Source organism: Columba livia, chromosome 19 (assembly GCF_036013475.1).
Source record: "Columba livia isolate bColLiv1 breed racing homer chromosome 19, bColLiv1.pat.W.v2, whole genome shotgun sequence".
Lineage (NCBI taxonomy): Eukaryota > Metazoa > Chordata > Aves > Columbiformes > Columbidae > Columba > Columba livia.
Genome location: NC_088620.1, coordinates 972142 through 983428, shown reverse-complemented (window position 1 = coordinate 983428; position 11287 = coordinate 972142). Strand labels below are relative to the sequence as shown.

Sequence of the window (11287 nt, the reverse complement as noted above, 5' to 3'; positions counted from 1 at the left end):
GGGCGGAGACGCCAGGGGAAGGGGCGGGGCCCCAGGACGTCAATCACCCGTAAAAAGGTGGGACTTCATTAAAAACACAAAATATCTGAAAAAATCAGAACAATTATTTTAATATACAAATCCGATCGCTGTAGCAGGTTTTCGTGTTGTTTTTTTTTTTTACCGGAATCCTCATAAAACAAAAAGGTTGGGGGGGGGGACACACACTCGGCCCCTCTGGCCACTTTATTTCTGCACCTACAACCAGGGACGAGGCGCCAGCCGGGGGGGGTGGGGGGGGGACAGGGACACAGCTCGGGGCACCGCGCGCCCGGCGGGAACTTTGCTGCTGAAATTCCTTAAAACTTACCAAAAAAGCTGAATGTCACACCGGGACCGAGCTGCTCCCCGTGCGGCACGATTGGGACACGGAAAACATCTCTAAACCCAGAGCTACGCGAGGACTACGGGCGGGGGTACAAATTACAGGGGCATAGTACAAATAACTCTGAAATCATTCTAGGGTGGGGGGGGTGGGAAGAAACTTGCTACAGACACCATAATACACAATAAACTTAGATAATTTAAAAATAAAAAAGGCAAGAGGCAGCATTTCAGCAGCAAAGTGCTCAATAAAAAGTATATTGTAGGGGAGGGCGGGGGCACAGCGGGGCTCAGAGGAAATACGGGGTGGTGGTTCGGGGGGGGATGACGCGCTCGGAGTCGGGGACCGCGCGGAACAGCTTTGGTTCTCTGGTATTTACGTCTTTGAAGACCATGATTGAGGCGATGTTCCCGCAGCGGTAGCAGTAATTGGGAGCGGACCAGACCGTCACCAGCTTCTCGTCAAACATGAACTTATAGCCCTCGTGAACCAGCTGGTGCGCCCGGCAGATCAGCTTCAGGTTGTTGATGTGAACAAACTGCAAAGGGAAAAAAGGCCAAAAGGAACGCGTGGGTTTCCCACGAGCAGCTGCAGGTCACGGCGCCCGCCCCGGCACTCGCGCCTCCGGGGCCGGAGCAGCTTTTACACCCCGTGCGCCGAAAACAGCGTTGGGGTGTCGAGGAACACACAACAGCTGCGACATGTCGGTGCGTGTCAGCCCAGCACTCTGCTCGCTGCGGCCCAAAGCAACAGTCAAGAATTACTAAGAAAAATGTTGGTTTTTTTCTCCTGCGCCCTCTGAACAGCATCCCGCCCCAACCCCGGTGACGCCCGCCGGCCGCGCTGCAGCGAGATCACAGTTACAGCATCTGGCAGCTTGGATGCTCCAGCACCTCCCAGAGCCTTCATGCCGCGCCACGGCACCGTTACCTCGTTTGTGACCTTGGCGCCGAAGAGCCAGCCCGCGCCTCGCGGGCTGATCGCCCACGTGTCCACGTCCTCGGGGTCCGACCAGACCAGGTCGCAGAAGGCGCCTTTGTGAGGAATTTCCTGATTACGTTCGATGGTGCGAATCTGATCAAGTGTCTTGATGTCTGGGGAGAGGCCGCCGTGCACACAGAGAATCTGCTCGTCTATTAACTGCAGAAGAAAAGACACGTGGACAAAATCCTCAACATTTTAGTCCAGCCCAGTGTGACCCTTGAAGGTCACGAATCCCAGAATTCCCATTTGGACAATCTACGTGGCTTTGCACCGTGGCGCTGACACTTACAGCTGCGATTGTGAGCATGTCGAACACTTTGGTGCAGTATCTCCACGCGTTCGCATTTCCGTATTTGGTTTGGCACTCATCTGCGAAGCAGAGAATTGTTTTATTTGTACCGGATCAGAAGGAATTCCGGCAGCAAGCCCCAAGCTGCCGGCGCTCCGGGCGGTGCCGAGGAAACGGCCCCTCGTGCCCCGCGGCTGCTGACGCTCCCGCTGCTCCCCGGGCCGGCGGCCGCGAACCGACCCCGACGGAGCAGCCGGGGCTTCGACTGGCAAATTTTATCCAGGAGGATCGAGGCAGAACATGAGAACCCAGCAGGGTGAGCAGGAGAAGTTCCGCGCGCCCGCGGGAGCCACAGGGCGCTGTTAAACCTCCAGCAGGTGTTTCATACGCGACTTGTGAACATTTGCGCTCCCTCTCGTCGGCACGTTATCCAAAACAAAGTACGTTACCGGCCACGGTCCTCGTGGCAGGCGTTATGTATTTTCCAGGATTTCCTCAGGTTTTCTCAAAGCCTCACAAAACAAACAAGAAGTTTCCAAGCAATTTTAACTCCCCCAGTTTTTCAGACAGCTGTTCTGCTGCTGGTTTGTTGCCAGTGGCGTTTGCCCAGGCGCTCGCTGCTGACAGAAGTGACTTCGCAGCAAACTCGGTGTGACACCGATTTTAGCTACACTGAAACTTAAGGGGAATTACAGCAACATCAGGACTCGTGTAGAACCTTTCACTACACACACCAAAGCACATTCTGTGTAAACACACGTGCTGCCTCTAAAACTGAAAGTGGCACCAAAAACCAAACAGAAACCCCAGATGCTGGAGAAAAAGAACAGCAAGACCTGGGCTAACCCCCCTTTCTACTTCAGGACCACGAGGATCACGTCAACAAACGACAATGTTTGGGATTCCCCGAGCCCGCTGCCCACCCGGCCCCAGGCAGCGCTGCCTCCAAAGCCGGTTTCCCAAGTGGAAGATGCCGTTTGTGACACATTAATCCCACTCGGACAGACTCACCGTAAAATCCGTACACCTGTGTGATCTGCCGGCTCTCGTGGTTGCCGCGTAGCAGCGTGATGCGGTCAGGCCACTTGGCTTTCAGCGCGAGAAGGTAAGTGAAGGTCTCCAGGCTGTAATAACCTCTGTCTACAAAGTCACCCTGCAAGCCACAATAAGGTTCGCGAATGGAGAAACGGTCAAAGGGAAAAAAAAAGGCAAAGTGACAAATCCATTATTAACTCCTCACGGTGCAGAGAGAGACGTGAGGCTGAAGGGAAGGCGGGGCCTGCGGGGACTATGAGAACTTGTTCTGTGGCCACTCGGATGATCAGGTTTGGCCACCACGCTCATCAGAGCTGCGCAACAAGGCCCAGCGTGACCCGCCGGCCCCCCGGCTGCGGCACCGGCACAGCAGTGACCGCGGCACCGGGACAGCAGTGACCGCGGCACCGGCACAGCAGTGACCGCGGCACCGGCACAGCAGTGACCGCGGCACCGGGACAGCAGTGACCGCGGCACCGGGACAGCAGTGACCGCGGCACCGGGACAGCTCTGTCCATGGCACCGGCACAGCAGTGACCGCGGCACCGGGACAGCAGTGACCGCGGCACCAGGACAGCAGTGACCGCGGCACCGGGACAGCAGTGACCGCGGCACTGGCACAGCTCTGTCTGCGGCACCGGCACCGGCACAGCTTCTGCCGCCCGTGTCACTACACAGCACCCAAGTGACCCCCGCACAACGGAACCGCGGCCGCAGCGCCCGCCGGCCGGGCCGGAACTCGGCGGGCTCGTCGGGTTCGACTCGGAGCCGGTTTCCAGCCCCGCGGCCCCGCGCACCCACCATGAAGATGTAGTTGGTGTCGGGGACCTGCCCGCCCGTCCGGAACAGCTCGCACAGGTCGTAGAACTGCGGAGGGAGAGACGCGTGAGGCGGCGGGAGCGGCGCCGGGCACCGGGCACCGCACCGGGCACAGCACCGGGCACAGCACCGGGCGCGGCCCCGGGCGCGGCCGCCGCCGTTACCTGCCCGTGGATGTCCCCGCAGACGGTGACGGGCGTGGACACGGGCTGCACGTTGGACTCCTCCAGCAGCAGGTCGCACACGTAGTCGCAGAGGCGCTGCGGGAGGAGAGCGGGTGAGCGCGGGCCGGGCCGGTGTCCCCCCCCCCGCCCGCGGCCGCACCTTGAGGTCGTTCTCGGGCAGGTACTTGCAGAGCCGCGCGATCTCCACGTACTTGTCCAGGTCCAGCGGCGCCATCTTGCGCGGCGGCTCGGGGCCGGAAGCGGGGCCCGAAGCGGGGCCCGTGACTTCCGGGGAGCGGCGCGGGCCGCCGACGCCAGCGGAAGCCCGGCGCACTTCCGGCGGGCGCGGGCCGGAAGGCGGCAGCCGCCTCCCGCCGGGCCGCCGTGCGGTGCCGCCGCCATGGGCCCGCGGGCGCTGCCGCTGCTGCCGCCGGGGCGCCGGCCGCGGCCGGGCAGCTGGTGAGTGCGGCGGGGGCGGCGGCCCGGCCCGGCCCGGCCCGGCCCGGCCCGCGCTCAGCGCCGGCCTCGCTCCCCGCAGGTACCGGCTGGCGCCGCGCGGCGAGCGGCCCCGCGGGCGGGTGGGGCACGGCTGCGTCTTCCTGCCCGGCGGCCCCGGCCGCGTCCTCCTGCTGGGCGGCGCCGACCCGGCCGGCGCCTTCGCGGACGCGCATTTCGTGGAGCTGGGTGAGCGCCGGGCCGGGCCGGGGGGAGCGGGGCCGGGGGCCGAGGGGCCGCTGCCGACCGTGCCGTCCCGCCCGCAGGCGCGCTCCGCTGGGCCCCGGCCGGCTGGAACGGGCTGCGGCCGCGCTACGAGCACGGCACCTTCCTGCCCGCCGCCTCCCCGCGCCTCTGGGTCTTCGGCGGCGCCCACCCGGCGGGGAACCGGAGCTGCGTCCAGGTGCTGGACCCCGGTGAGTGCGCGAAGAGCCGGCGGGCCCGGCCCCGGCCCCGAGCTCGGTGTCCGCGGAGCGTGGGGGGCTCGGGGCCGGGGGAGCTGTGGGCAGAGCCGCTGCCGCGCTGCTGCGTGGTGGCCGTTGCTCGGGAGGGGAAGTGGAGCGTGTTCTCTGTGATTGTGTTGATTGATTTATTAACCAAATGTCTGAACTAGAAATAGGAACCTGGGAGAGTCCTGAAGTGAGTGGAGTGCAGCCAGCGCCCAGGACGTGTCACACCTCCTCCGCAGCCATCGGGGACCGTCTGTTCGTGTTCGGAGGAGGAGATAAGGGAGCAGAGCCGGTTAAAGACCAGCAGCTTCACGTGTTTGACACAGGTGCCTCCGGATGCGCAAAGGGCCGTTTTGCTCAAGGGTGGAACCCGCAGGTTCACATCTTGGGTTCACTCCCAACGTGTGAACATCGGGTCCCTGCTTGGCTCTGAGTTGGAATGGATGGGTGGCTGTTCCTCGCTGTTGATGTGCATTGATCTTTCTGTATTCGCTGGGAATTTGAGGCAGATTGGCAGCGTAAAGCTCTGGGATGAGGAGCGCTGCGGGGGATAGTCGTGGTTTGTCGCGTTTCCCCGTAGCTGGTTCCTTCCCACGGTGGCATCGTCCTGTGCTGCTCCTGTGCTGTCACTTGTCCCGTTCGTCCTTGCAGCCCTGTCTGCACCCAAAAGGGTTTGAATTAGTCCGTCCCAGAGGTGCCCAAACAGCATACAGCTCGGCCGCGGAGCCGGCCCGCGCGGCACCCGGCACGCGCTCCTCTGCCCCGGAACCGCTTCCCTGGGAGCCGCACAGGGCTTTTCCTCCTAACGCATCGCGCTCCCGTTTCCAGCCACCCTGGCCTGGTCCCAGCCAGATACTCATGGTGATCCCCCCTCTCCTCGGCACGGACACGTGGCGGTTGCAGTTGGGACCAAACTCTTCATACATGGAGGTTTAGCTGGTGATGTTTTTTACAATGATCTGTTCTGCATCGATATAAGTAAGTACAGGTATAGGTAAAGTAGAGCAATAGCTGTTGGGTGATGTGTTTTGATCTTGGGGACCATATTTGTTTAAAACAGCAAAACCCATGGGTTTTTATAGTGCCTAACCATAGATGTATTCTTTTTCTCCAACAGATGACATGAGATGGGTCAAGATACCGGCCACCGGTGACGTCCCGGGAGGACGGGCGTCCCACGCAGCAGCTGTGTTTAAAGAGCACGTGTACATTTTCGGTGGAATAGGCCCGGACGGGGCCCTGGACACTACGTACAAGTATCACACAGGTAGGGAGGCGCCTCAGCTGCCTAACGGTAAACGTTGCTCTGTTGGAAAATGCTCCTGGGCTCCAGCCCCCAGGTAGTGTCATTGCACTGGACTTACACCCCGATGTTGAAAACTGGTCCGGTTTCTGCTGTCATTGTCCCCGTGGCTTCTCAAGCCTCTGAAGCTGCATTTTAGGACAGGAGTTGTCTCTTTGCACTGCAGGGACGCAGCAGTGGACGCTGCTGCGGTTTGACGCCCCTCTGCCCGCCGGGAGGCTGGACCACGCCATGTGCATCATTCCCTGGCGGGTCAGCAAGAGCGGGGACACGGGAGCTGTCACCCAGGAAGAGGGTGACGAAGCCAGCACCCTCCAGAGACAGGGGGAGGAGGGACACGCTGGGGACGCTGTCCTGCACCTGCTGTTTGTGTTTGGGGGGATGGACGTGCGGGGGCAGATCTACCGGGACTGCGTGGTCAGCCTGGTGGAGTAGCGGAGCTGCAGCACCAGCCCCGCGTGGTGCTGAGGGACTAAGTCTGCTTTCCAATAAACAGATGCTTGTCCTCAAACAGGTGGCACTGTGCTCACACCTGGGGGGCAGGGGCTTTCCGTACTGCTGCACTCGTCTGGGCTGCTGTCCACCAGAAGAAACTCCCGTTAACACATAGAATGGCACAGCCACAGTGCTGTCTGGAAACCAAGCTTTTTTGGGGGATGATTCAAGGTTTAACCATCACTATTTTGAAAGTGAGTGAATGAAAACCAGAAAGAGGTTGTTCCCTACAGCAGGGAAATGTGAAGTGCCCAGTGGTTTTAAGGAGGTGTTGGGGCAGGCACCACAACAACTTCTTCCATGCTCAGTGCAATTTCTTATCTAATCCCGAGGATCAGACAAGGATCACGGTCAAATAGAGACTGACTTCCAATGAGGCTTTTTTATTAGAAAAAAAATAAAACACACAACATTTACTGGATGTAGACTGGTTTTCAGCCTTCAGAAAACATGTCATTTGGCTCCTAAAGCTCTAAAGCTCCTAAAATAGCTTTAATACTGCAGGAAGTTCTATGTGCAGTTAAGCTGGTCTCCTCTCCCCCCAGACCTTGCATTGAAGTTTGCATTAACAGCTGCCGCAGCTCTGACGGCGCAGCAGCTGTACCCACGGCTGAGCTGAACCCCAGTGTTTGGGCACAATCCCCACCCACTTAAAACCGGCTGCTGCAACAAGGGAATAGAGAACACAAGCTGGAGCGTAGTCCAGTGTAAGTAACAAATTTATTGTGGTCACCTCTGGTAGAAAAGTTCTACACCAAGCTCACATGACCAAGTTGTTAAATAGAACACGTCCACTGCCAGTACGTCTACCCCCTCTTAGCACTGACACCCCTGCTGCCTGCCCTCCCCACACAGAGCGACTGCTAACGAAAAGCAGAATACAGCCACGTCGGGCTAGCGGTTCCAGCTCCACTCGCGAGTGAAGATTCAGAGTTACATTCCAAATTAAGAGTCCAATATTTTAAACAAGTGTTCCTGAGTCCAATATATACACACACCACATTCGGAGACACCAGTATCTACAACTCGTCCTTCTCCGCTGCTTCCTCTTCCCCGGGGGGAGGGCCCGCGCTGCCGTAGAGCTTGCTGACAATGGGCTGAACAACTTCCTCCAGCTCCTTCTTCTTTGCTTTGAAGTCTTCAATGTCCGCATCCTGATGGCTCTCCAGCCACTCGATCTTTTCCTCTACCGCTTTCTCTATTGTTTCTTTGTCATCAGATGACAGCTTCCCACCCAGCTTCTCCTTGTCCCCGATCTGGTTCTTCAGGGAGTAGGCGTAGCTCTCCAGCTCGTTCCGGGCATCAATGCGCTCTTTAAGCTTCTTGTCTTCCTCCGCAAACTTCTCAGCATCGTTAACCATCCTCTCGATCTCTTCCGGTGTCAGACGATTCTGATCGTTCGTGATCGTGATCTTGTTTTTGTTCCCGGTGCCCTTGTCCTCAGCTGTGACACGGAGGATCCCGTTCACATCAATTTCAAAGGTGACTTCAATCTGGGGGACACCACGAGGCGCAGGAGGGATTCCAGTGAGGTCGAAGGTTCCCAGCAGATGATTATCCTTGGTGAGGGGACGCTCGCCTGGAAGACACAATCAGATACAGACACAATCAGAGATGGTTTCTTTCTTTCCTAGCAGTGTTTGTGCTTTGTGAGCTACATCTTTCGTCAAGGTAAGGCTTTAATTCCAACTTGACTCCTGTCTAGATGTTCCTACAGCATCATCTCTTAACTCTGAAGGGCTCTTCAGGATAGAGCCACAGAAAAAAGACACATTTAAAAAAATTCTAGTAAGAGCTTTTGATGCAGGTCAAAAAACCTGATCAGAGCAGCTTCAGAGAGCTGCTGCTGCCAAGCTCTTCTCCACCAGGAGATACCTGTAGCCATCTACAGGTAACTACAGATTCCAGGTGTTACACAGGCCACCACAGGTGACACTTACCTTCATAGACCTTGATTGTCACAGTTGGCTGGTTGTCAGAAGCTGTGGAGAAGATCTGAGACTTCTTCGTGGGAACAACAGTATTTCTTGGGATCAGTTTCGTCATGACACCCCCGACAGTCTCAATGCCCAGCGTCAGGGGACAGACATCCAGCAGCACCAAGTCACCTGTAAGAGCAAGGGAAGAGACCTCGGGCACAAAACAGCCCACGGACTGGAAAAGAAAGTTCTCCTGCATTTGCCAGTAAGCAGTACCCGCTCCAGGCACCGCTCGCTCGAGGTGCCAGCGAAGGCGTCCTTACCTGTGTCCTGGTCCCCAGAGAGCACGCCAGCCTGGACAGCTGCACCGTAGGCTACGGCCTCGTCTGGGTTAATGCCACGAGAAGGCTCTTTCCCGTTGAAGAACTCTTTAACCAGTTGCTGTATTTTGGGGATGCGAGTAGAACCACCAACAAGGACAATCTCATCAATGTCAGACTTCTTGAGGTCAGAATCTTCCAGAACTTTCTGAACAGGCTTCATAGTGGAACGGAACAGGTCCTAGGAAGACAAAAGAGGCCAGGACTGTAAGACTGTATTGCCATGTGCCTGGTCTCCAAATTATGCAGCCTTAGGGTACAAAGGACAACCACGACAGAGGAGGAATACCGGCTGGCTTGTGACCAGCCTGGATGAGGCCCCAGCTGTCCTCAGTGCACACCGGCCAGCCTGGCGAGGAGCAGCTGCCGGCTCTTTGGTGCAGGTGGAAGTTATTTATACTCCACAGTGCAGTGTCACAGCACAAAATACTGCACTTGACACATCTCCAACCTACAGCTCAGGCAACGTAACTCTACCTTTCTAAACTTACCATGTTCAGCTCCTCAAACTTGGCTCGGGTGAGCGTCTCTGAGAAGTCCTCTCCCTCAAAGAAGGATTCTATTTCAATTCTAGCCTGGTGCTGAGACGACAAGGCTCGCTTTGCTTTCTCCACTTCCCGTCTTAACTTCTGCACAGCTCTGTTATCCTTCCTGACATCTTTTCCCGTTTTCTTTTTGTAGAGTTTGATGAAGTGTTCCATCACACGTTGGTCAAAGTCTTCTCCACCCAGGTGAGTGTCACCATTAGTAGCCACAACTTCAAAGACTCCATTGTCAATTGTGAGCAGGGAGACATCAAAAGTTCCACCACCCAAGTCGAACACGAGGATGTTCTTCTCGCCCTCTCTCTTGTCCAGTCCATAGGCGATGGCAGCGGCCGTTCTGCACAGGAAGAGCCCCGTCAGGCACTGGCACTACCCCCCGCCTCCCCTGCAGCACCACAGGTTAAAGCTACTTACGGCTCGTTAATGATTCTCATCACATTCAACCCAGCAATAGTACCGGCATCTTTTGTAGCCTGGCGCTGAGCATCGTTGAAATAGGCTGGCACAGTGACCACAGCGTGGGTAACCTGGATCAGGAGTAAGAGATACCATTTAGTCATAGAAGTTTTAAAAAGCACATAGCTTGTAAATAACCACAACAATGCTGGTAACAAGGAGCCCACTGTTCTTTAAAGAGAGGTGAAAACCCACCACCAGCAGCACTGATTTTAGGGTTGCAAGGCTAGTCCAGATTCAGCCCCCCATCTCTAGTTTGGTGAAGCTGCTGCTTTGAGTTCTCAGTAGTGCCGCACGGTAACTCACTTTCTTTCCCAAGTAAGCCTCCGCCGTTTCCTTCATCTTCGTCAGGACCATAGCAGAAATTTCTTCAGGAGCAAATGTTTTTGTCTGTCCACCTCCAACATCAACTTGAATATGTGGCTTGGCTTTCTTTTCGACAACCTGAAAAAAACATACACTGTCTTATTTAACAACTCATAGAATTAATTATTCTCGCCTGTCCAAGTGTTTCTGTCTCTCTGAAGACTAAGCAGACCTCTACACAACAAGATGTAACACCAGCTAACAGAAGGAGCTGTTGTCTGCAGGCTATGGCCACTCAACAGCCCCCTACCCTGCACGGGGTGCTCAGAAGGCACCATGATTTGGAAGCGCTGCCAGAGGAAGGAGGCAGCGCCTGCAGCTCCTCTTGTGACCCGACACGCAGGACGCCCTCCCACCGCCCGCCCGCCCTCCCGCGGGGCCCACCTTGAACGGCAGGTACTTGATGTCCTGCTGCACCGAAGGGTCGTTCCAGGTGCGGCCGATGAGCCGCTTGGCATCAAACACGGTGTTCTCAGGGTTGGACGTCAGCTGGTTCTTGGCCGCGTCCCCGATCAAGCGCTCCCCCTCGGGCGTGAACGCCACGTAGGACGGCGTGATGCGGTTGCCCTGGTCGTTGGCGATGATTTCCACCCGGCCGTTCTTGAAAACGCCCACGCTGCGGGGTGGCGGGACCGTCAGGCGGCGCCGGGCCCCCCGCCCCCCCGCCCCGGCCCCGGCCCCCCGCCCAGGGCCCAGCCGCCCCCCGCCCCAGGCCCAGCGCTCCCCACGCACCAGGAGTAGGTGGTGCCCAGGTCGATGCCCACCACCGTGCCCACGTCCTCCTTCTTCTCCTCCTCGTCCGCGCGCGCGGCGCCCAGCAGCAGCAGCGCCCACAGGAGGTGCCTCATCCCGCCCGCTCGTCCTGCCGAGAACCCGCCGGTTACAAAATGGAGGCGCCACGTGCGCGCCCGGCAGCCGCAGCCCCCCCCGCCGCCGCCGCCCCCACCCTGCGGGCCGCCCCCAGCCCCCCCGGGCCCGCACCGCCGCGCTCACCGTCACACCGGAGCCGCCGAGCCACAAACTGCCGCTGAGGGCCCAGGCCGCGCCGCCCGCCCTTATATACCTTCCGTTACTCCTTCGTGGAGGATCGCCATTGGCTGCAGAGCCCTCGCTGGAGCCTTCCCATTGGCTATCTCCTACTAAGCTGGCCTTCCTTGATTGGTCAGACTCAGGCGATCCCTCTGACATAAATGGCGCGCCCCCTCCTGCCATGCCATTGGTTCA

The 11287-nt window shown here is 58.0% G+C and overlaps 3 protein-coding genes across 4 annotated transcripts; 1 reads left to right on the top strand and 2 right to left on the bottom strand.

Annotated features, from left to right (window-relative positions):
* Positions 1–84: 84 nt before the first annotated feature.
* Positions 85–3974, bottom strand: PPP6C (protein phosphatase 6 catalytic subunit). 2 transcript variants are annotated; one of them, XM_065035403.1, is made up of 7 exons: positions 3816–3974; positions 3656–3751; positions 3474–3539; positions 2649–2790; positions 1638–1717; positions 1295–1504; positions 85–902 (listed from the first exon to the last, which is right to left on the bottom strand). In XM_065035403.1, exons 1-7 carry the CDS (start codon positions 3888–3890, stop codon positions 654–656), a joined length of 918 nt encoding a protein of 305 aa, XP_064891475.1. In that variant the 5' UTR covers positions 3891–3974; the 3' UTR covers positions 85–653. The 2 variants fall into 2 exon arrangements, with proteins under 2 accessions (XP_064891475.1, XP_064891476.1); XM_065035404.1 differs by having other exon boundaries at positions 3868–3918.
* RABEPK (Rab9 effector protein with kelch motifs) lies at positions 3963–6413 on the top strand. Its single transcript, XM_065035402.1, has 7 exons — positions 3963–4114; positions 4194–4339; positions 4417–4566; positions 4764–4925; positions 5428–5577; positions 5717–5866; positions 6069–6413. Exons 1-7 carry the CDS (start codon positions 4056–4058, stop codon positions 6335–6337), a joined length of 1086 nt encoding a protein of 361 aa, XP_064891474.1. The 5' UTR covers positions 3963–4055; the 3' UTR covers positions 6338–6413.
* A 347-nt stretch (positions 6414–6760) lies between these two features.
* HSPA5 (heat shock protein family A (Hsp70) member 5) lies at positions 6761–11287 on the bottom strand. Its single transcript, XM_065035390.1, has 9 exons — positions 11057–11287; positions 10796–10925; positions 10448–10679; positions 10004–10141; positions 9656–9768; positions 9188–9578; positions 8640–8877; positions 8338–8505; positions 6761–7976 (listed from the first exon to the last, which is right to left on the bottom strand). The coding sequence occupies exons 2-9, from the start codon at positions 10909–10911 to the stop codon at positions 7417–7419; spliced, it is 1956 nt and encodes a 651-aa protein (XP_064891462.1). The 5' UTR covers positions 10912–10925; positions 11057–11287; the 3' UTR covers positions 6761–7416.

Excerpts from the sequence above, each read along its gene's own strand:
- RABEPK (XM_065035402.1), top strand. The coding sequence starts at position 4,056 with ATGGGCCCGCGGGCGCTGCCGCTGCTGCCGCCGGGGCGCCGGCCGCGG. Across the intron at positions 4,567-4,763 it reads CGTCCAGGTGCTGGACCCCG|AAATAGGAACCTGGGAGAGT; the intron begins GTGAGTGCGCGA and ends TGTCTGAACTAG. Across the intron at positions 5,578-5,716 it reads TCTGTTCTGCATCGATATAA|ATGACATGAGATGGGTCAAG; the intron begins GTAAGTACAGGT and ends TTTCTCCAACAG.
- PPP6C (XM_065035403.1), bottom strand. The coding sequence starts at position 3,890 with ATGGCGCCGCTGGACCTGGACAAGTACGTGGAGATCGCGCGGCTCTGC. Across the intron at positions 2,791-3,473 it reads ACACCAACTACATCTTCATG|GGTGACTTTGTAGACAGAGG; the intron begins GTGGGTGCGCGG and ends TGTGGCTTGCAG. Across the intron at positions 1,505-1,637 it reads ACATGCTCACAATCGCAGCT|TTAATAGACGAGCAGATTCT; the intron begins GTAAGTGTCAGC and ends TTTCTTCTGCAG.
- HSPA5 (XM_065035390.1), bottom strand. The coding sequence starts at position 10,911 with ATGAGGCACCTCCTGTGGGCGCTGCTGCTGCTGGGCGCCGCGCGCGCG. Across the intron at positions 10,142-10,447 it reads TCAAGTACCTGCCGTTCAAG|GTTGTCGAAAAGAAAGCCAA; the intron begins GTGGGCCCCGCG and ends TGTTTTTTTCAG. Across the intron at positions 8,506-8,639 it reads CTCTGGGGACCAGGACACAG|GTGACTTGGTGCTGCTGGAT; the intron begins GTAAGGACGCCT and ends TTGCTCTTACAG.